Source organism: Lepidochelys kempii, chromosome 1, assembly GCF_965140265.1.
Source record: "Lepidochelys kempii isolate rLepKem1 chromosome 1, rLepKem1.hap2, whole genome shotgun sequence".
NCBI classification, from domain to species: Eukaryota; Metazoa; Chordata; order Testudines; family Cheloniidae; genus Lepidochelys; species Lepidochelys kempii.
The window spans coordinates 312610167-312634279 of NC_133256.1; the positions used below are offsets into that span (position 1 = coordinate 312610167).

Here is a 24113-nt window from a genome sequence, read left to right on the forward strand (position 1 = left end):
GGATAGAACACAGAAGCGGTGCAAACGTAGAGTGATGGTTTGTGAACATTAATTTGGTGCCATGATTTTGTTTGTTCATTAATTTTTGGGGTAGGTTTTTGGTTGTTTCTATTTATTCTGTGAATCACAGGGGACGGGTGGGGGAGGATGGAAGGTAGGAGGGCGTTAGCTATAAGAAGGCATTAAGGGATGGGGTGGGAAGAGGGAAGGAAGCGCTTGTCTTTTATTTTTTTATGAAGCTTTGCCCTTATTAAAACTTGTCACTTTGTGACAGTAATACAGAGTAGTACAAAGCCTTCCCTCAGCCCCCCACCATTCCCAGCCATGTGGCCAGGGTAAACTGCAGCCAAGAACCAGCCAGAGAATCCAGCAGGTAGGAATAGCTACAGAAGCAGCCAGAGCAGGAACCTTCTGACAGAAAACTTTGAGTTTTGACTGGACTTTCTCTGCCCTGTACTGATTGGTTGTTTGCTCCAACCCTCTCCATCCCCCTCCTCACAATCTCTTCACCTCAGGTCACTCAACCGCACCCCTCTTAGACTCTTCTCCACTGCCCCATCCCCCTCACTGCTCTTCCCTTCCCTTTTTCTTTCCATGTAGCTGATCCCCTTCTAACTAGACCACCCCAAAAACCAAAATTTTGGAACTAGCACGTTTGCAGTGATCACTTTGTTCATGGGGCTTGTGTTTCCCCCACACCTCTCCCCTTCTCCCATGTCTACCTTGTCTATTTAGATTGTAAACTCTTTGGGGCAGGGACTGTGCTACCATTTGTTCAATGCCTAACACAGTGAGGCCCCATTCTTGGTCGTCTCTTAGGCACTACCGTAATAAAGATGATGATTAATAACAATGCTGGTAATTTGAGCCTTGTTTCCCCTTTTTTTCCCCTCCAATTTCCAGCACTGATTTTGGTGAACAAATAGTTTGCATCACAGGACAACATGACAAAGTTGAAGAAGTTCATGTAATGGTGCATCACGGAAACACAAAGAACAAATTGGATAGTTTGTTTGCATATAGCAAAAATCCTACCGTCACTAAATTCTTTCCAAAAAATAGCTTCAGCAGGTAATGAAATGTTTCTATTATAATTACGTTCATTCTTAGTAGATATGGGGGTGTGGTAGTTTTTCTTCATATGGAACTATTTAAATGAAAGCCAATATACTGTGTCTCTGCAGAAAGGTTAAGTATATGAGTCTGTACATTTTTTCCCAAACCATTGCCAACACGTTTTAATAATGTATTCTGTTTACTTCAAAACTTTAATAATACCTTTTTCAAAGCTAAATCTTGAAATAGGAAAATTAATTAACTTCTTTTAAAATACAGATTTCTTAAAGGAAAAAGAAAAGAGATGGAGATGTATTTAAGGAGAACGTCAATCTACCCTAGTTTTACCTTGCTTTTTAAAATTAATCTTATTCCCGTTAAAGCAGAAGTCATCACCTGATAACATAAAGCTGTCAAAATGTCCATGTCCATCCATTTCTGAAACATGGCTTGCTCGGCTATTAATAAGAGTTGATATGATGGAAATAAAAAAGAATAAATTATGACTTGCCAGCTTTGTTCCAGTAGGGCAAGTAGTAGCTGGTTAAAAAGCACAATTGGAGTTCAGCAGGATTTTTAAGAGATTTTGTGTGTCTGTGTGTGTTGTTTTTTGTTTTTGTTCTTGTTTTTTTAATCTACAGCCAAACTGGTGGTTTCTTCAGTTCTTTCTGAAAAGAAAAATACCGATAGCCTAAACATAAAAGCAAACAGGAAATCCCAACATGATACTTTGAACTATTTGACAGTGTACCTGTATAGAAGTCCTCCCAGAGTACTCCTCATTTCAAGGGCTCAGGACAAAAACTGTGATCTTTACTCATGGGCTTCAGCTTCTTAATATCTTAATCTTGCTGCCTAGTAGAGGACATCTTGGTATTTTCATATCCTGAGAGATTAGAGGGAACGAGCCCAATCTCAAATGCTGTCACTTTCTACCAAAAACCCCAACATGAGATGATGACCCGAACAGCATCTTAAAAGTTAAATCAGCTGTGACTTACCAGCCTCCTTGAACATGACCTTTTATGTAAAATAATGTTTAAGATTATTACCATTTAAGAGATTAGTGGGACAATAGTTGTCTTTCTTTTGTTTACTTGGTACATTTGACAGCGCTTTGTAATCAGTCTAATTTTCCCCCTTTATAGTCAGTCACTCCAGGGATTCTCAAAACTTTTGATAAAGTGGAACTCATTTTATTAGATTATTCTATGGATCACCTTCCCTCCCCGTCATGATTATTGGGATCGTTGGTGGGTGGAAATTTACGCTAAGTCTTTCTTAATTATTAATGCATCTATCAACTGCAACAAAGAGAGCCAACACCTTGTGACCTTTATTCCTTTCTATATAGGTTCTTATAACACTCATCACCACACTATCAGAGCACCTTCCAGGAATGCAGTAAGCAACATGACTAATATGGCACATGTTTATTCTCTCATCCTCTCTCTTGAGGGAGATGTGCTTGCAGTGAAGTGTCCTGTTTTGGTAGGGGCTCTTTTAATATGCATGTTGCTATGCATTTATGTCAGAGAAGGTAAGGTTGAAGAAGTGCATCTTGCACTTGGAATGGAAGATGATGAGGTTTGTGGTGATCCTTAATTCCTGATGGAGTTCATTCCACAGTCTTGGACCAGCCCCTTAGAAAGCTTTATCTTCTGTTGTAGGGAGTTCCACTGAGCTGGAGGAGCAAAGTTGATGAGTATGGTCTTTGTCCCAGAGCTTTAGAGGCTCTTTGAAATATCCTGATGCCAGGCAATGGAGCACCTTGAAGATGAGGTCTAAGACTTGACTTGATTCTATGGGAAGCCAGGGTAGGGAGCAGAGGACAGGTGTGATGTGCTTGGGGTAACCAGCATTACTATAGAGATGCACTGCAGTCTTCTGAATAAGTGGGAGTTTAAGTGCTAAAGGTACTTCATCCCCAGGTATACTGCCTTACTGTAGTCCAGCCAAGAGGTCATTAAGGCATGAATAACTGAGGCCAGATCACTGTCTGTCATGATAGGGTAGAGTCTCCTAGGTACCCGGAAATGATGGAAAGCGTTACGCACAGATGCTGCTCTGTGAGAGCTTAGCCTCAGTGAGGAATCCAAGAGTAGTCCTAACCTGGAGACTGCATTGACCAGTTGTGGGTGTGTATCTTCAACTAAAGGAGAATGCTCCATGGCTACAAATTCTTCAAAATGCTTTCCTTTGCCCACCAGCATAACCTCTGTCTTGCTCAGCTTCACTTTCAGCCGGCTATTTTTCATCCATGAGCTGATCTCATCCAAGCACTGAGTCATTTTGTTAGGAACCACCAACCATTGTGTTAGGTTCCCCTGTTTGTTTGTGTAGTGTTCTCCGCATCTTCCCCACCCCTCTTCCGTGCTGCCAAACAGTGATAAAGGCAAGGAAAAATATTTTAAACAATTTAAAAATGTCAATATAAAAATCACAAATAGGCCACGGGGTTTGGATCAGCTGTATCACTTCAAAATTTTATATCCATATTTGGTTTACTGGAAGTTCTTACATTTGATACCTAACTATTGTACAAGCACCTGCATGCAAAGCTATGCAAAAAATATTTTAAGAGGAAGAAGTCCTAGATGGAGCTAGTGTATGGTTGTAGAACTTTACTCATGTTTGATTTGTGTCTGCTTTTTCAGTGGAGGGAGAAATATTACTGTAACGGGAACTGGGTTTGATATCATCCAGAGTTTCTCCATAGTTGTAACTGCTGAACTTCATGGGCCTTCCAGAAGGAAGAAGAGACAAATACACAGTCTAGACTCCAGAAAGGTAATTTTTATTTATTTATTTATTGGTCAGACATGCTGTCTTCATCATCAGTGTGATGTCTAAACAGAGCCTGATCCCAAACCCCATTGAAATCTGTCCACGGATGTCAGTGGGGTTTGGATTGGGCCTAAATGGTTTAAAGAAAACCTCAGGTACATAAACCCTGTCAATATTTGTACTTTTTTCAGCCGCAAACTAAGGGCCCAATTCTTCCATCCTTACTTACGTTGATTAGTACCTTACAATGCAAGCAAGCCCCCTTGATTTCAAAGAGACAACTCAAACAGTAAGGTACTTTTCAACATGAATAAGGGTTGTAGAACCGAGCCTTGAACGGGGCAACTGAAATTCTTTGGCAAGTCCAAAGTGGAATCATGTATCCTATCCCCTGTCTTCCCTACTGAGCTGTAGATGTTTGGACAATTCTGGACTCAAATCTAAACTGCTCCTGCTCTTGGCTTTGCAAAATCCAAACCCATTCAATTTGGGTTTGCAAACTGAAAAGTTCCTACTTTTTTTGCCCATTCCTGGCATATTCTTCCTGTAGTGTGTGCATATCCTTATACATGGAATTTTAAAACTACCCCTCCAGCATCTGATGCTAAGCAGACCCCTTCACTACAAATAACTGCAATATTTCTCAGGAAGACTACAGTTTATCACCTGATTAAGAAGCTAAAATGTCTCTTTGATGGGGACATAGTTCAAAACTTGTTCAAAAACTAACGTTTGTTTTCCTATTGTCTATTTTCAGTTCTAATTTCAAATACATAATTTAATTTTTAAGAATCTATACAATTTTTGTGCTCTTCTTAAGACACTGTCCACCTTTCTTAGTCTATTTACTGCAACTACTACAACGTAGGCTAACAGATGAAGTTCTACTATATCTGGCCTACACTAAACTCATGAAAAACTTTTCCTTAGCAAAACTTTGTTTAATATTCTCAAGTGTTTCTCCCCCCTGTATATATTTATTCAAATATATAAAAAACCTCTATTTGGAGGCGCTGTAAATGTGGTCTGTCCACCATTTGTTTACTTTTAAGTTCACTTTATTTTCATTTCATTATATTATGGTAGTATCCAAAATGTACTAGAAGTCATAAAGATAGCTGCTGATTTGTGTGTTGTTATTTATGTTAATGATTGGTTGAAGAGGGTTCCTAGAGTAGACTATTTGTATAATAGTACTTTTTTAATGTGTCAAGGAACACCTAATGCAAAGGATTGGGATGGGGAGGAAGAAATTATATATAAAAAAAATTCTACTGTTAGGATCCAGACATTTTCAAGCATGAGGTGCCTTAAAAATAAACATTCATTGTGGTGGAAGATAAGGTTTGTTGTGAGTTAGCTGGTTGGTGTTTAATGTATTTTATTCATAAATGGTACTGAGCATTTATATTAAGCTGATAACGTCTCTGTTATTTATAAATGCCTTGAAGACAAGTGATGTGCCCAAAGTTGCAGAAGAGTCAAAACCAGTCTGGATTAAAGCTAAGGCGTTACCACCCCAGCCCCACCAATCCTATGTTCTCAACATTAAATCGCCCTAAAATGGTTCAAACCCACAAAATTCAGATAATGACACAAACTTTCTGCCAACTTCGGGAGTGTTCAGACCTTCGGATTTTGCTTTGGGCCTAAATACTAACCCACACTGAAGCGATGATTTATTTTTGTCCAGTGATTTTTTTCTTTTCCAAAAGTATCTGAGAAGCCTCACCTTTTTATTTAACTTGGTTGTGTTGTATTTTTAGGTGCTAAATGTTCAGCAGCAAATAACATGATCTAATCAAAACCCAAAATGTTTTGTTTGCTTTTTAGTTTGAAGGAAAAGATATTGCAAAAATCAATGAAAGCACAATAGTCTTCTCTTCTCCACCAATATTAGAGGATCCAGAAAACTATAGGATTACTACTCTTATTAAAATGGATGGTTACAATTTGGTTCTAAATATTGAGAACAATGATTCCTTTAAATATGTTGCGGATCCAACATTTGAAAACTTCACTGATGGCATCAAAAAACAAGTCAACAACGTTATTCATGCAGAGGTAAACTTGACAAGACATGGCTGGTTCTAGTTTTATCATTATAATAAATATATAGGTGTGAGATTTTCCTTTCATGCTGCCCTCCAAAACTGCATGCTGCCCTCCACTGCTGGAATCTGGAATTTCCATATTAGCTGTGTTCCCACAGAATTAATAGATTTCCTCTGTGTGTAAAAGCCTGGGGGTATTTTTTCCTCCCCCTTCACATTGATGTCAGAACTACATCCTCTGTTGAAAATGAACTGTACAAAATATTGTGTAACTTGTGGATTGCTTCACCCGTGGCTTTGCAGCTAAAATGACTTAGCCTTATATTTTCTGTCTAGGGCAGTAATCTGAACAAAGCCATGACGATAGAGGAGGCTCAAGCTTTTGTGGGGGCAGAACCCTGCAACATAAAAACACTGACTGACAAGGATCTATATTGTGAACCACCAGTAGTACAACCTCAGCCAAAGAGAAGGCAGAAGAGGGATACAATCAATAACTTGCCTGAATTCATTGTATGTCACCTTCCCTGCAAGTTGTCTTTAATAGCATGTATGTAGAGAGGAGGGTATGGAGTACTGTGTTTGTGACACTGATACAGTAGCTTCCTATTTGCATGGGTTTATTTTTCAGTGGCCATTATATAAAGGAAACTATCTTGTGACTCCACTCCACTTCCAGATTCTGCCTGCTATCTATAAAAGGATTGCAGATAAATAGAATGTCCCAAGATGTTGATTGCCGCTTTTATTAAGGGGTCCAGTCTTATGCATACTCACAACTAGAAATCGGGTTTTCTATCTTGACAAGTCCCATTGCAGTCCATCACTATTCTGGGTAGTAAGTGCTTACAGGATTGGGCCTTAAATTCCTTTGTATAGTAATAGGTTTTTCTTTTCCTTTTATGTAATAAGGGCCAACTTACCTGCTGGAATAAATAGGTGCTGCTCCATTAATTCATTAACTTCATTGGAGCTATGCCAATTTATGCCAGCAAAAAAATTGTATCTGCATATTATACCTGTTTGGCAATCTGGACTAGGAATTCTACAGATTATAAAGATTACTAAGAAACTAAAGCATGGCAGCTAAATTATTGAATAATCTTCTAGTTACATTTCTGAGGCAGGTATAAGTATTTATTTAATTCTTCAGGTGAAATTTGGCCTCAGAGAATGGATCCTAGGAAGGGTGGAATATGACACACGTGTGAGTGACGTACCCCTGGATGTGATTTTGCCATCTGTAATTTTTCCTATGGTGGCCATTATCATCATCTCTATCTACTGTTACAGGTAAGATAGTCGGATGCTATGGCTGTCCCAAAGCTCTGAAGGAGAAGGCTGATGGGGCAGAAGAGCAAACTGTTCTTATCTGCAAAGAGAAACCATCTTGATCACTTAATAAACTAAACATTTTAAAGGAAGTAGCTGGATAACATTTGTACCAATAATTCCCCTCACATAGACCCTTTCAGTGGTATTCCTTGGTGCCAGTCAGCCCAGTATTCTTTCTCTGCTGTAAGCCCAAACAGATTGGCCCAGGTTTTCACACTGCACACTGAGGGGGTAAGGTGCGCACACACAGTCTTGAAATTGCAGCTGAAGTGCCTTCATGCTAGTGAAAATATTGCTGCTTTGCATGTGTATTAGTCAATGTTTAAGCTTCCTATGTCAACACTCTGTAGACCTGAGATGGTTGGATCTGTCTGAGTGGATATTCCGGCCTTTACAGCTGAGCCACATATTACCACATACACATTTCATGACTAATGGTGAAATTCACCCCTTTGTGGAGTGCCAGTATCAGAACTATACACCACCTAAGTCCTACTTGGGGCCTATTTTGCAGTCTTAAGTGGGATGTAAGTAGCGTATAAGCTTGGTGGATTTCACTGTAATGATGCAAAGCTGTACAACTGAGATGCAGTGCTTTATAGTATTTGCCCCTGTACAACGTTGAAACTCCCTTAGATCTCCCATAACCTGCTCAGTATGATCCTGTGCATGTACTGACTTAAACCATGTCTATGCTCTGGATGTTACAGAAGCACAGCTACAACACTGCCACTGTGTTGCTGTAGTGTAGACACTTCTTACCGTGACTGAAGGGGTATTTCTGGCCATGTAACTAATCCACCTCCCCAAATGGAAGTAGCTAAGTCAACAGAAGAAGTCTTCTATTGATCTAGCCACATCTACACCAGGGGTTAGGTCATCTTAACAATGACATTCAGGGGTGTGAATTTTTCACATCTGTCAGCGTCGTAACTATGTTGACCTATCTTAAGTGTAGACAAGCCTTAGTCGTGACTCAGCAGCTGTTGTGGAATGTGCTGTGAGTGCTTATTGCATTCTCTGTCCAGCTTGCACAAGTGAAGTAGCTGTGTTTAAAATGTGCTCACAAATGTATCCTAATAAGGTTAAAATCATTGGGCCAGATCATCAGCCGATCTGTGTAAGCAGTTCCATTGTAGAGCTACATCGATTTACATTAGCTGAAGATCTGACCCACTATCTCCTCCACTTTCGTTATTAAAGGTAAAGAGGAAAAGAAACAGTCTTCCTATGATCCCTCAGCCTTTCCAATCAGTGCAATTGCAAAATGCTTTACTTTTACCGTTAATAACTTTCAAAATCGTACTTTATTCCTTAAAGACGAAAAAGCCAACAAGCAGAACGTGAATATGAAAAAATCAAGTCACAGCTTGAAGGATTGGAAGAAAGTGTCAGAGATAGGTGCAAAAAGGAATTCACAGGTATGATTGATGTTAGATTTCTTATGGACCCTAATGAGAAATCCTAAATTGGGCTAAAACTACTGCACTGTCTTGCTTAAACTGTTTCTTGGGTGTAACTACAAGCCAGTATAACTACTCTTGATTGCAGACATCAATGTACAGTACATATTCTTCTGACAATGAAGGCCATAAATAAGATTAAATAGAGTGAAAGTGATTAAAGGAAACAGGTTTTTAGGGTAAAGATAAAATAAGCACAAGGAATTAAATCAGCAAATGGAAATAGAAACTATGTTTTTTTATGATTACTATTAAAAAGCTGCCACTGGTACTGAAAAGTCACCTATTTCACAATAAGTAACTGTAGTCTGTATTTATGCTATTGATAAAATGTGACACATTTTATTTTAATAAAAATATTATGTTAGGAAAGCCACAAAATATATGAATTGGTGCGCTATGAGTTTATGAAGATAGACTGCAATATCTTTTAAGTCTGGGAAAATCAGAGAGAAGAAGAAAATGTACCTCTTTGTAACGGGAAATAATGGAACCTGATTTGAGGAGCTGGTTCATTCTTTACTGTATGTAAAGAGACATCACCTGAAGGAAATCAATGGGAGCTGTAAGAGCACAGCACCTCTGAATATCAGGCTACTTATTTTGGTGTCTAATTCAGGCACCCACGTTTGAAAACTTTGGCCTAAGTGATTACCTTGACCTGTCATATCACCGTCTAAAATACACTATTTGTTTATGCTGAAATAACCTATCTTTGCTTCTATAACAAAGCATCTTTTTTTCCTAAAGAGAAATTACTTGTTTCTTATTAACAGAGATGGGCTGAAAAAGTGGTGGTTGAATCTGAATTTGGCTTAGATTTAGCTTTGGGAATTCAGGGTATGGGTTTGAATTGACTCTGTAGATAATCTGACAAGATTTCTGCCATCTTGAATAGTGGAAAACTCATAAAATCTACTGTTACCCTGAGATTTCTGCCATTGGTGCCGAAATTGTCTCAGAATAGTTTTTTTCCCATTATACTTGAGTCACATCTGGAAAATTGGCCTGTTCCAATTTTGGACCCTACCCAATACCAAATCTCTGTAGCAACTGTTTGGACTAAGGGATTCAGCTTCAAAGGCCACTCTGAAATTTGAAGGGCTGAAGATCAAGGTCCCCGTTTGGAGCCATCTCTGCTTATTAGACTCCCTTACCAGCTGGCCTTCGTAATCCCTCTTCTTTTCTGCCCTCGGTTTCTCAAAACTGTTTCTGGAATGTGAAGCTGCCTGTCCCCTGCCAGGACTCCCAGAAGAGTGCAGGGAGTACTGGTGCCTGCTGGAGTGTGGGGTTAATCTCCTACTCCAGCACAGCTGCCTCCCTGGGCACAGGAGAAACACAAATTGTCTCTAACAGTGTAATCTAGCACATAAGATTCACGTTGTCTTGGCTAGTAGTAAAGTAAAGCACTTAAATGAAAGTAGTTTCTAGATGCATATAATATTGATTATGGCAAATGTAGGAAGAGGAGTCTTCCTGCATGCATCAGAGCAGTCATAGTAAAGGAAGTGATGATTAGGGTAGAAGAACACACACAGCACGAAGCTTGAAACCATGAGATGTTTTCTTTCTTAGAATTGGCTGAGTGTAACAGAATAAAGAGAACCAGGATAAATTATGTGGTCAAATAAAAATTGCCACGATGACAGGCCATTATATTAATTAACATGGTATTCTAGTCAGTCAGCAATATCAGACAACTGGAAAGCCTCCAGCTGAAATGACCACTTTGTGGAAAGGTGACCTCTAATTGCTTTTTGTGTCAAGAACTTGAAAGCTCACAGAAGTGTTTTCATCATTTTCAGTGAATTATTTTACCTTCTTCCTTTCTACCCTTCTCCTAATAAAATGATTATTCTTTGTACTTCCTGTTGCTCTTGCTCCGTGGCTCAACATCCCAACTATCATGAAAAGAATTAAAGGGCAGCTTTCACAGTGATGTGGACTGAAAGGAATAGAAAGTATATAAACACAAGAAAAGTAGTTGGCAACAATTTCTTTCTTCCCTTTGCTGCTGTGTGTGTGTGTGTTTTAAGAAGAGCTCTCTGCATAAAGCCCAGCATTCAGTAATTACTGATCCTACAGTAAATTCATGATCCTCCACATATCACATTACAATATCCAATAAGAAAATATTGTAATGATGATGATTAGCATATGTATTATGATGCTGTGTAGGAGCCCCAGTTATCAATCAAGCCCTGTTTGTGCCTGCGTACTGTACAAACAGAAAACAATGAGATTGTCCCTTCCCCAGTCTAGGTAACTATAGGTACATCTTCACAGCAAGCTGCAGCCTGTGATGGCAACCTGGCTCAGAGCCCAGGTTGACAGACTCAGGCTCCTGCTATGGTGCTAAAAATAGCCATGTAGACATTCGGTCTCTAGCTGGAGCTCGGGCTCTGAAGCACACCCCCTTCCTTAGACATCTAAAGTCTGCACGGCTATTATTAGCACCTTAGCATGAGCCCCAGGAGCAGTCTGTAGACCCAGACTCTGAGACTTGCTGTCACAAGCTCCAAATTGGTGAGGAGATATACCCTGTGATTCCTCAAAGACAGTCCTGTCAGTGTCTCAACAGGATCATCTGGAAAGAAACTCTGAGTTGTAGGGAACATGCTTTGGCAATTGGTAAACATACTATGGAAAAAGTGAAATGGAAGTGGAAGGGGAAAGGATTCTGAATAAGTTTGATCATTGTTTTCCCTGGTATAAAATGCTTTCATTGTCAGATGACAACAAAAGGTACTGTGGTTTCTAAAACTAACTCTAAAACTAGGAATATTGTATGTTCTAGATCTAATGATAGAGATGGAAGATCAGACCAATGATGTCAGTGAAGCAGGAATTCCTGTGCTGGACTATAAAATGTACACAGACAGAGTCTTCTTCTTGCCCTCAAAAGATGGAGAGAAAGATGTAATGATTACTGGGAAATTGGATATTCCAGAGGCTAGACAGCAAACTGTGGAGCAGGCTTTAAATCAGTTCTCCAATCTACTGAATAGCAAATCATTTCTCATAAATGTGAGTATTGAAGTAAAAGTCACTTTGAGCTCACCCTGTATTTTTCAGAAAAGTCTTTTTGCCTGGTATGTATGTATGTACATGTAGAGTCACGCATACATTTTTAAGCACAGATGAGCCTAAAGTTCAGCTCTTAAGTCCATATTTAGGCGCCTAAAAAGTGGCCTGATTTCAAGATTGATGAGCACCCACCTGCTCCCAAAGTGCTAAATCTTGGTACTCTTGTAAATCAGGCTGATTTTTAGGTGGCTAAATATGGAGTGAGAAGCTAACTGCAGGCACCTGTTTTTTTTAAGCATGGCCCTAATGCTCATTACTTAAAAGTAGTGTTGCATTCTGAGGCAGAGGAAAACAAGATCTGAAACTTACAATGTATGTATTCAGCTTGCAGTCCTTGTAATGGAAGTGGAAGGGTTTGGTTTTTGTTTGGTTGGGGGTTTGTTGCGGGAAGGATGAAGGGAGGTTAAACTTATAGTGCAGAGGTTTCTTTAAACAAAAACATCCTTCATTGTGTATTACTTCATACTTTATCGAAGATATAGAAATATTAGTTGAGTTAGCCCTGAAGACAGTGTGTTTAAAACTCTCTCGCACGCAGAGAGAGAGGAGAGTTGTAGATAGTGCTTATTTATATGTAGTTTGTCCAAAACTTTGAGTGTTTTTTTTTCATGCTGTACTTAGAAGACTAACATTAAGACAATAGGTGTTTTGGGTTTTCCCCCTTCCTACCGTGCCAGATATGTTTTGACCTACTCTTGAAACTTGTCATGAATCATTTAGACTCAAAGCTAAATCTGCTTTTTCTGTTTTAGTTTATTCATACATTGGAGAAGCAGAGGGAGTTCTCTGCCCGAGAAAAAGTTTATTTTGCATCCCTATTGACTGTTGCTTTACATGGAAAGCTAGAATATTATACTGACATCATGAGGACATTGTTCTTAGAGCTGATGGAGCAGTATGTTGTGGCCAAAAACCCAAAGCTGATGCTCAGAAGGTTTGAATGATTGTCTTGTTTTCCATAGTCCTTCGTTTTTTGCAACATTGTTACATTTACCGTGTGGTGTTTTTCAGAGTGTGTGTGTCGTGCTATAGACTGTCTAGAAATCATCATGATGATGACCTGCCCGAGCACATTAGGGAACAAAAATGGATAGGATTTACTTTTTTTAAGAGCAACTAGAGCCATTTGTCGTGTCCAAATAATTTAAGTTAGAGCTTGGAAGCATCTTGCGCAAACATCTATCCATGAAGAAAATGCAATATTGAAATTTTTGTATGCTTATCATCTAATTTTATACCATATCATCTCCATAATGAATGCTCTTAAACAATTTTCTGATGCATCTCCTTCAATTAGATAGGTCTGATTCTTACTCCTAAATACATTACAGAATTTAATCTTTGCTGTGTATGTTTTGTTTCAATTAGTTTGTTCCCCAGTAACTAAAGTGTAGATTTCTTTTAAGCACTCATTCTTACAACATGGAAACAAACTTCTGATTTTGAATATATGATATGTACCTTCCAGTAAAAGTAATGAGCTGAAAGTATCTAAGAATGTTGAACAGTGCAAAGCATTATCTAATGCAGGCGCATGCTTTAAAGAACCTATGTAAAATTATTGCATTAGGACAGCAAGTGCTGTTAATGTAGAAATATTTTATTTCAGGCAACACTTTAAAAGAAAATTGCCTTCTTGTCAGCAAACATTTTCGATATTCATATTTTTTAGATCAGAAACTGTTGTGGAGAGGATGTTGTCTAATTGGATGGCTATTTGCTTATATCAATATCTGAAGGTAAGGGATGAAAGCTATGCATATACTTCTCCTTCATTAAGTACTAAAACATATGGCATTGATTATACCTTCCATTTTTTTATTTTTGTTTTTTTCCCTTAAACAGGACAATGCTGGAGAACCTCTTTATAAATTGTTCAAGGCTATCAAACATCAGGTGGAAAAAGGCCCAGTGGATGCTGTGCTGATGAAAGCCAAATATACACTGAATGACACAGGGTTACTGGGAGATGATGTAGAGTATACACAGCTGGTAAGCAGCTCATCTGCTCAGTCATTAATTTATATCAAATCTTTTCCTCTTGAACACTGTGGAATTTAAATTTATATCCGTACACTCTTTCTATAACAATTAATGAGAGCCAAGATGAACTATTAATGTGGGCAATAGGTGAAGAATTAAGAACTATATAGAAGGGCTTAGAAGCAAATCCCCAGATCTGAGCACCCCCAATCTCTGAAGAAGTTTGAGGGAAGACTCCCAATAGCCTGATCCTCTCTCAACCATTTTATATTGGTTTAATTCCATTGATTTCTGTGGAGTTACTCCTGATTTACACCAGCATCAGTGAGACAAGAATCAGACCCTATGAATAGTCCCTAACTCTAATGGTGCGTATCGGGCTACTTCTTTAGGCATCTAAAAATGGACATAACCGTCTAAATCTAGTCATCTGGTTTTGAGACTCTTGGCTTGTTTGTTTTGTACATGATCTAATAAACGTACATAATGCTCAGAACTGTCCTCGGAAGAGTAGTACGGGATTTTCTTTGCCTTGAAAGTCACTCTGATGTGATTACTCTGGCTTTATTATTGACACAGCTAGCAGCCTTTCCCATTTGCCTCTGATTGTGAGACGTGCAATGACAAATCTGTAGTGCGGATGAAACTTAATAAAAGCCTTTATTAGGTGTTTGGTTAAAAGCACATTTTTGATATATTCCTAAGGGATTTGAGCGGGAGGGCAGCATGGGAAGCTTACCTTATGAATTGTTCTTACACACAACCTACAGCAACTGTAGTTAACAGACTGCTTGGGGGTGGGGGATGGATAAAGGAAAAATGTAACTTTTTTAATGTACGGTTTTGGACTCCGTGAGGATTCCATGTTTGTCTGAGCTGAAGAGTACACCTAATAGTTCTGCACAGACTGGACAACACGATTTACATTGTATCGTGTTTAACGAACAAGATATTTTTGTATCGTACATCATTTGTGACTTACTACAATCATTCTTTGAAGTTGGTGTCTTTTAACTCAAAAAATGGCTTTTGCAATTAAGATTTATGAATGCAGTATCAAAGAGAGACGTGTGAATCCAATCAATTCTGAGCCAAATTAGAATAATTCTCATAGATATTTATTGTAAACATTAGACCAGATTTGGCCCGGATTTCATTGCATTCATCAGTTGTACATATAACAAAACAATCACATATCCTTCACAAAGAAGTAGGTTAATATTGCTGTATAATATTGGGATTATATGCCTTTTTTATGATTTTTTAAAAAATGTGCTAATTATGCCAGTGTCTGAATTTGGATAGACATTTATGTAGCACTTACTGCCTTAGGTAGATAAATGCAAATTTAATTTGCACACCTCTGCCTGAAACTGAGAGATGAACTATATTGTGCATGGTATTTATCCATTTTACAGTCATTATTTTTGTTTAAAAATTGGGTATGTTCATCAGTTGTTACACTGACACACTACATTTTCAGCTGACAGCAAAATCATATATAATTAATAATATAAATAGGGAAGGGAAGAAGAAATACAATTAGCCTGCAAATTCTGTCTAGGGACAATGAAAACGTGTTTAATTTCACTGCATTGCAGCACAGTTTAACTACATAAAATAATACATGAAGTGCAGGGATCACTTCCACCAAGACCATAACTAAGAGAGAGGGAAGTTCTACTAGCCAATTAAAAGAGAAAGAAGCCCTATCTAGACATTTCTGCTATCAAAGTATGCATGTGTAGCAGAGTCCATGAAAATTCCAAGAATTTTGCACCGCCTTGACCATTGGAAATCAGGTACCCTCCATAGAGGGTGAGGTCACAATCCCTGCTTTCCCCTTTCAGGACATTATCCTTCCTTTTTTATTTTACCTGGACTGAGATTATCATCTGTATGCTGTGGGCACATTTAAAGTTCATTCTGGGTTTGAAGATTTTTCAAGAGATTCTCTCCTGTATAAATAAAATGGGGGAATACCAACGGAACCAATGATATCTTGAGAACCAGAATAAACTACTTAAGTGTGCCCTCTGTAATTGAGGGTTAATGTGACAAGTAATAAATAGTAAATTGACTCTTCTTTGCGTATTGCGTTATTGGATAACCTAAGTGGTACACAGACATTGGATGGTCCAGCATTTTAATACGTGCCTGTCTCTATTTGAAACTTTCCTTTAATAAGTTCCCAAGACACAGTAGAGATGTCATATTAGATATCAGTGAAGAAGGGGAACATCCAATCTGTGCCTTTTCTATTTTATCATAATAGAAAGAATGGGCTGGAATCTAGAGTAGCTAGTTGGCTGGATATTAGTGAAGAACTGTGCAGATAATCCACATTGCAAATGTACATTGCTGCGTGGTGGTAGGACTGCACAGTGTATCTTGGGCACTGCCTGGATTCTAATCATCAAAAGAAACCAGAGACTGGAATTGATATTTTTGAATAATTATGCATATTTTTTTCTTTCATAGACAGTAAATGTGTATGTACAAGATGGAGGCACTGATTCTGTACCTGTGAAAGTGCTGAACTGTGATACTATTTCTCAAGTAAAGGAAAAGATAATAGACCAAGTCTACCGAAATCTGCCTTGTTCACAATGGCCAAAAGCCGACAGCGTTGTTCTTGGTAAGTAGTTATTTTTGGTGCTGTTGTAATAATAGCGAAAACACTAATTTGATGCTCTTATCTTTCCTGAAATGTTTCAGTAAAAGTGATTATTGAAATGAAAAAAAATCATTCAAAGGTTTAGTTCTTGAACTATTAAGCTGAATCTACCACTAAGCGTGATGCTCTCGTACTTACTATATTGTGAAATAAAGCGTGTCCTTATTATCAAATGCCTAGCCCTTGTTCTTTGCCCAGTCTCATAAAAATGCACGGAGCACATTAATAACTCTCATTAATAACTCTCGGTAAAACCTATCAGAACCAATGAAATATTGATTGTTTCAGTTACTAATTCATGTGACATTGATAACATGAACAATTAATTAATTGATGTAAAAGTAAGGACACAAATTTTCAGAAGTGACTTGTAACTTTGGGTCTGTCAGTTTCTGGTTGCCCACCTTGAGGCAACTTAAAGGGACCTGACTTGCAGAAAGAACAGAGCACCCACTCTCTGAAAATAAGGTGTCTCCAGTTGGGTGCCCAAAGACTGACACCTCCAAAGTTACTAGTCACATCTGAAAATGTTGCCTTTAATGTTTTAAACACCAACTGATACCTTATCAAAAACTATGAAAAATAGTTTTGTGACATGTCCACTAATGCCATAATTTAAGGGGATAAAGTGTTTATTACTTTTTTTCTTTGGTGCATTTGCCTAAGAACAGATTTGTATTTATCTGTTCCACAGGAAGTCCCTAATCCTCTGTTTTGGACGGGGTTGCCAGGCATCCAGTTTTTGACCAGAATGTGCCAACCCGGCTGTTAAAAGTCTGATTGGCAGTGCAGCTGGAGCCCAGGGCTAAGACAGCCTCCTTAGCCTACCCTAGTTTGGCACAGCTCCCAGAAGCAGCTGCCAGCTCCTTGCAGCCCCTCGGCGCATGGGCAGTCAGGGAGGCTCCACGTGCTGCCCCCGCCCCGAGTGCTGGCTCCACAGCTCCCATTGGCCAGGAACCATGACCAATAGGAGCTGTGGGGGCAGCGCTTGTGGGTACGAGGACAGCGTGCAGAGCCTCCTTGGCCACCCATGCGCTCAGGGGCTGCAGTGCAGGGACCTGATGGTCGCTGCCTGGGAGCCATGGTAAGCACTGCCAGGATTCCACACCCTAACCCCTTGCCCCAGCCTTGACTCCCCACCTGCACCACAAACTCCTCATCCCTGGTCCCACCCCAGAGCTCACACCCTTCCCGCACCCCAACCCCCTGCCCCAGCCTGGAGCCCCCTACTTCACCCCCAGCCCGGAGCCCTCTCCCACACCCTGAACCCCTTATTTCTGGCCCCACCCGGAGCCCGCATCCCCAACCCAGATCCCATACCCCCCCACATCCCTGCCCCAGCCCAGAGCCTCTCTCACACCCCAAACCCCTCATCCCCGGCCCCACCCAGAGCCCGCAGCCCCAGCCAGAGCCCTCACCCCCCTCTTGCACCCCAACCCCCTGCCCCAGCCCAGTGAAAGTGCGTGAGGGTGGAGGAGAGCGAGCAACAGTGGGAGGGGGGATGGAGCAAGCAGGGGTGGGGCCTCGGGGAAGGGGTGTTTGGTTTTGTGCCATTAGAAAGTTGGCAACCCTAGTTTTGGATATCACAGCAATTTCTACAGCAACTAATTGTGGTGTCCTAAACTGTGGATTTTTACTTCAATTGGAAAATAAACAAACATCACATGGATTTTTAAACAAAACTTGCGCAAAGTTCCATAGTACGAAATAAAAGGGAAAGGAGAAAAGTCCAAGTGTTTTGAAATGGAATATTTCAAAAGATATTTTATGATGATTCATTGGCTCTTTAAATGGAAACACATTAGTAGTGTACTGTCTTAGTTGCACAAGGATAAAACCTGTTTCTTTTCTCATTTTAATTACTCCATAGAGTGGCGTCCAGGTTCTACTGCCCAGATCCTCTCAGATTTGGATTTAACATCCCAAAGAGATGGCAGGTGGAAACGTATGAATACTCTGATGCATTATAATGTAAGGAGGATTGCTGACATCTGTGAATTGTTTTTCCGTAATAAATGAACTTTTATTAGCTTTCAGAGAAAATTGGCTTGTACTATCTGATAAGGGGGCTGGAACATGTAGCTATGTTACATTCTCACTTTCCAGAATTTGAAAGTATCTATCAAATTCTAGTACTCTCACTGGTTTCCTCTCCATCACTGAATACAATTCCAAATTGCCCCTATATGGCCTATATTTCCATATCTCTCAGCAGTCCCAGGTTCATGGGATTGTCCTGCTTTAGCTCCCAAAACCCCATTGCAGTTGAAGTGGCTCCTGTCCCGTGGGGCTGGGTAGGCTCAGCTGTTCTTTCTGGGCATTGCAATCTGGCCCCCTGTGCACAGGGTCATAGCACCACTCCGGTTTGACCCAACCTGGCCCCCCTTATGGGTGGGGGCAGCCAGGCCAAATTTGAGTGAGTACCACTGCAACCCCATGGCTGGGTCATAATGCCACTCACTCAAATTTGACATGGCCACCCCATGATGTGCAGGTACCAGGGGCTAGGTCTCAATGCCCAGAACGGGGAGCTGAGCCCAGCCAGCCCCTCAGAACCGGAGCTGCAGGAGCCACCACTGTGAGATGAGCTGAGGCTTGCTCCACAACTCCTCCCTGCCAGGCCTCCCAGTCCCTGTGTGCAGCACCTTACCCACTCACCCCAATGTGGGGGACAGGACTCGTCCCTCTTTAGCTACTGCAGATTTTGGGAGGTATGGGCGTCTGATATCTTACCTTCCTACTCTTTTTCTCACTCCACGCGTCCCATTTTGGAAGCTGCTTCTCTTCCCCCTATCCCTACAAATCCCTCCATCAGAGAGTTGCCTTTGTTCTGCCCTGTCTCCCTGGATCTTGCTTCATTTGTCACTCTGCTTCACTGGTGTGTTTAAGAACTCTAAACCCTGAGGTGAAACAAAGGCACTTTTTTTTAAAGGACAGCTTGCTCTATTTTACCCTGTGTATAAACCCCTGACACACCCAGTCAAGTAACCAGTCTTAACATAATGTTTCAGGTTATGTATGACATAGAGGAAAAAAATTGGCAGGATCGTGGGAGTAGGGGCATTGAAATTCTTCGTTATGTAATCTATCTAGGTTTCATGCTGTGCTCATCGCCATGGGTATGGAAGCACTTGTGATCCTGTTATTTATTTTTCCCCTTTACACTACCTAACCCTTTCCTGACACCAAATATCCTGCCAGTTAGGTGGTTCAGAACAGCTCCTTAAGAAGGCAGATAGCTCTGCTCCTGTATGGGGAATTTAACCCTTGTGCAGAGGGTCCATGCAAACAGCTTGTGTGCCATTGAACTCTCACACTTTGAACATTATTATCAACCATGGAGGAAGCTTTACCTGTGGCCTCTTAGCCAGCAAGTATCAGAGCTGAGCCCTCCTACAGGAGAGAGGGTATTGGGGATGAAGGGCCTGATGGCTAGAAGTCAAAGTGTGCACAGCACTTCTCAAGATCCAAGCCCTAACTGGAGGATAAGAAAATTGGTGGGTATCTTCAAATGCCTGCTTAGGTGGGGAAAGACTCCACAACAGTGAGGTTCAAGCCTACTTTTCGCAGGAATGTATTATGGAATGATTTCCCTATGTTTGTGTTCTTGAAGGTCCGAGATGGTGCCACACTTATCTTGTCAAAAATAGGAATTTCCCAGCAGCCAGAGGATAATCAGCAAGATGTCCCAGGGGAAAGTAAGTACAATGGGGGTTCTTTATGCCCCCAAAAGGAGTATAAGACAAAATGCACAAATAGACAATATCATCTTCGCCTGATCTTGTTTGATGGGATTGTACCTACGGATGTACAGAAAGGGATTGTTTACTTCCATGCTCCATGACATGATGATTTGTTCATACAACCCAAAATTACACTGGTTTTTTTCACCTCTATATTGCTTTGCAAACTCATGTTAGGTCCCTATCTTCTGCTACCATGGGTTCTTTTCAGAATTACTGCTGCCTGGTTTCTTCCTCACACTGAGTACATGTCAGATAGCTTTTCACCAGTTTAGCTTTGCTTTTTTCCAAGTTGAGTTTCACTTTGCTATTTTCTGCCCATGTTCCTAATTTCTTTTGGTCCTATTTTATTATTCCTATCTCTTCACTGGAGTTTGCAACTCCACCTCATTTTGTGTCATTTAAAAATTTCACTATTTTGTTGTTTACTGCCTCTTCCAGATCACTAATGCAGATGTTACATAACACTAGTTCTAACATTTCTACCCACTAAACACCTAACTCAATGTATGGCCCTTTGCTTACAGCTTTAAAAGACGGTTTTCATTCCACATGACATTATTCCTATCCAAGCCAATTTGATATGAATTTTCAAGTAAGACTTTGAGACAGTATCAAATGTCTTGCCAAAGTTCATTGTGTTACATTAGCTGTTGTCTGTTTATTTCACTTATTTTGTCATTTTAGTCCTCTTCCCTCCCCACCCAAAAACTCACTGAAGTTTGTCTGGCAACATTGACTTTGTAAACACTCTTTATTGTGCTGGGTCTGTTGTACTTTAAATGTTCAGTGTCTTTTTCCTCCTCTTCCATCATTTCATGAGGGATAAAAGTTAGATTTATGCCATGGTAATTGCCAGGATCATTCTTCCTTCATGTTTTGAACTGATTTGAAATGCTTCTGTGACTGTCATTGCATGCTAAACCCTAGGCTTCAGTTATTAGTTTTCAATCTCTTTAACAGATCTGCTGGAAACAATATAACAGAAATGTCCATCTTTCCAGGGCTGTCAGCTGGTGGCTTTGATGTACATTGATTGTTATTTAATAAAAGTGTGCCAAGCTGTTGTTTTATTCATGTTGAGAGTTGGCTGGGGCTGAAGTCCAGGCGGTGCTACATGCAGTTAGATTTTACTCTCTTCCTTTTGGGACTCCTATTGAAATGTTATTTCAGGGTTCCTAGAAGGCTTTTCCAAGGGTATTAAGTATACTATTGCATTTATTTTTCATTCTTAAGTATGGAGGAATAGATGTTAAGACTTTCTGGACCTGCGTTCCCCACCTTGCAGTTTGTTTTGGCAAAAGGAAGAAGTATATGATGTTCATTGCGCAAGCCCTAGGCAGAGGAGGATCCCACTTTTTTGCTTTATGGCTATGCCATTACATCCAGCGGTGTTGTGGATGAAGAAGCTTACTGAAAACAAATGGCCCATATTCCATGATTTAACTACTTAATCATACATGTCACTCTGCTTGGTGGAGGAAAGCCGACTTCTCTTGCTGGTGTCTTTGCAGAGAGCTCAGTCATGTGAAGAAGACGCTATAGTGAGATTTTAAATGGTAAAGTACAGGAGGCAACTGTTGTCTTCTTTCCACCCCATGCCCTCTCCCACACAATAAATAGCTTACAGCAGAAACTGGGAAGGCAATATTTCATGGCTCACCAGTGCATTTTCATTAATGCATAGGTCTTCTAGAAATATCACATGCCAATTTGTTTGGAAAGCTATGTAAATGTAACAAAGTCAGGTCAAAGCTACAGCCTACATGGACAATGATTTGTGAGATACTGTGTTGCATAAAAAGGAGAGGAAGGTATGCGGAAGCTTACACACACATTCTCTCACTGTTAGATGACACAGTCAAGGAGCTACACATCCTGAACACACAAAATGTCCTACTCCTTTTTATTTGAAAAGGACCAGTTTTCTTTTTAACCAGAATTTCACGTTAACTTAAATATTGCTTTGGAAATCACTGCCAAAGAAATAGGTTTTGCCCAAAATAAAAACATAAAATCATGTCCAAATGTTCTAAAACCTGACATTGCTTCCTTTCTGCTTTCTGCAGCCTTTAAACAAGAGAGGTACTAGTTGCTGGTTTTTGTGGTAAATTAAGTGCAGAAGTCTTTCAGCTGAGGAGATAGGATTGCAGCTCCTATCTTGGATCAAAAATGAGAGTGAGTTTGCTTGTATACGAGCTTCTGTTTCTGCTGCACAGAACTAGGTAATTAGGCTAAACTGTCTATCTCTATTCATGACATTCTCTAATTTGAAGTATGAGGCGTGTTGCAGGTCAGAGTTGTTTACAGCCAATCTTTATAGGGCAGCTTGTACAGCACTTGCATCTACTGTGTCTGGCTCATGCTAATGTAGAGGTTGTGGGTGTACGACAGGAAAAAGGCTAATGTAGTGCCCATTTTTAAAAAAGGGAAGAAGGAGGATCCTGGGAACTACAGGCCAGTCAGCCTCACCTCAGTCCCTGGAAAAATCATGGAACAGGTCCTCAAGGAATCAATTCTGAAGCACTTAGAGGAGAGGAAAGTGATCAGGAACAGTCAGCATGGATTCACCCAGGGCAAGTCATGCCTGACTAATCTAATTGCCTTCTATGACAAGATAACTGGCTCTGTGGATGAGGGGAAAGCGATGGACGTGTTGTTCCTTTATTTTAGCAAAGCTTTTGACACGGTCTCCCACAGTATTCTTGCCAGCAAGTTAAAGAAGTATGGGCTGGGTGAATGGATGATAAGGTGGATAGAAAGTTGGCTAGATTGTCGGGCTCAGCGGGTAGCGATCAATGGCTCCACGTCTAGTTGGCAGCCGGTATCAAGTGGAGTGCCCAAGGGTCAGTCCTGGGGCCGGTTTTGTTCAATATCTTCATAAATGATCTGGAGGATGGTGTGGATTGCACCCTCAGCAAGTTTGCAGATGACACTAAACTGGGAGGAGAGGTAGATATGCTGGAGGGTAGGGAGAGGATCCAGAGGGAACAAATTTGAGGATTGGGTCAAAAGAAATCTGATGAGGTTCAACAAGGACAAGTGCAGAGTCCTGCACTTAGGATGGAAGAATCCCATGCACTGCTACAGTCTGGGGACCGAATAGCTAGGCAGCAGTTCTGCAGAAAAGGACCTAGGGGTTACAGTGGACGAGAAGCTGGATATGAGTCAACAGTGTCCCCTTGTTGCCAAGAAGGCCAATGGCATTTTGGGATGCATACGTAAGGGCATTGCCAGCACATGGAGGGACGTGATCGTTCCCCTCTATTCGACATTGGTGAGGCCTCACCTGGAGTACTGTGTCCAGTTTTGGGCCCCACGCTACAAGAAGGATGTGGAAAAATTGGAAAGAGTCCAGCGGAGGGCAACAAAAATGATTAGTGGACTGGAACACATGACTTATGGAGGAGAGGCTGAGGGAACTGGGATTGTTTAGTCTGTGGAAGAAAAGAATGAGGGGGAATTTGATAGCTGCTTTCAACTACCTGAAAGGGGGTTCCAAAGAGGATGGATCTAGACTGTTCTCAGTGGTAGCTGATGACAGAACAAGGAATAATGGTCTCAAGTTGCAGTGGGGGAGGTTTAGGTTGGATATTAGGAAAAACTTTTTCACTAGGAGGGTGGTGAAACACTGGAATGCGTTACCTAGGGAGGTGGTGGAATCTCCCTCCTTAGATATTTTTAAGGTCAGGCTTAACAAAGCCCTGGCTGGGATGATTTAGTTGGGGATTGGTCCTGCTTTGAACAGGGGGTTGGACTAGATGACCTCCTGAGGTCCCTTCCAACCCTGATATTCTATGATTCTATGATTAATGGAGTGGATCAGTGAGTTTCTGTGGTCTGCAATGTGCAGGAGGTCAGACTAAAGAATCATAATGGTCCCGTCCAATCTTTAAGTCTATGAGTCTAGTGTAATTAGTCCCTCATG

At 40.5% G+C, this 24113-nt stretch overlaps 1 protein-coding gene across 8 annotated transcripts in view; it reads left to right on the forward strand.

The window, feature by feature from the left end:
• PLXNB2 (plexin B2) overlaps positions 1-24113 on the forward strand; it is a 325762-nt gene that overhangs the window by 285457 nt on the left and 16192 nt on the right. For all 8 annotated transcript variants that reach the window (XM_073328266.1, XM_073328265.1, XM_073328269.1 and 5 more), the window contains 13 exons: positions 904-1071; positions 3714-3846; positions 5677-5907; positions 6234-6410; positions 7051-7190; positions 8553-8653; positions 11493-11722; positions 12535-12716; positions 13455-13521; positions 13628-13774; positions 16247-16403; positions 18313-18413; positions 20056-20140. In XM_073328266.1, coding sequence (XP_073184367.1) covers positions 904-1071; positions 3714-3846; positions 5677-5907; positions 6234-6410; positions 7051-7190; positions 8553-8653; positions 11493-11722; positions 12535-12716; positions 13455-13521; positions 13628-13774; positions 16247-16403; positions 18313-18413; positions 20056-20140 — 1919 coding nt within the window. The remainder of the gene's footprint in view (positions 1-903; positions 1072-3713; positions 3847-5676; positions 5908-6233; positions 6411-7050; positions 7191-8552; positions 8654-11492; positions 11723-12534; positions 12717-13454; positions 13522-13627; positions 13775-16246; positions 16404-18312; positions 18414-20055; positions 20141-24113) is intronic.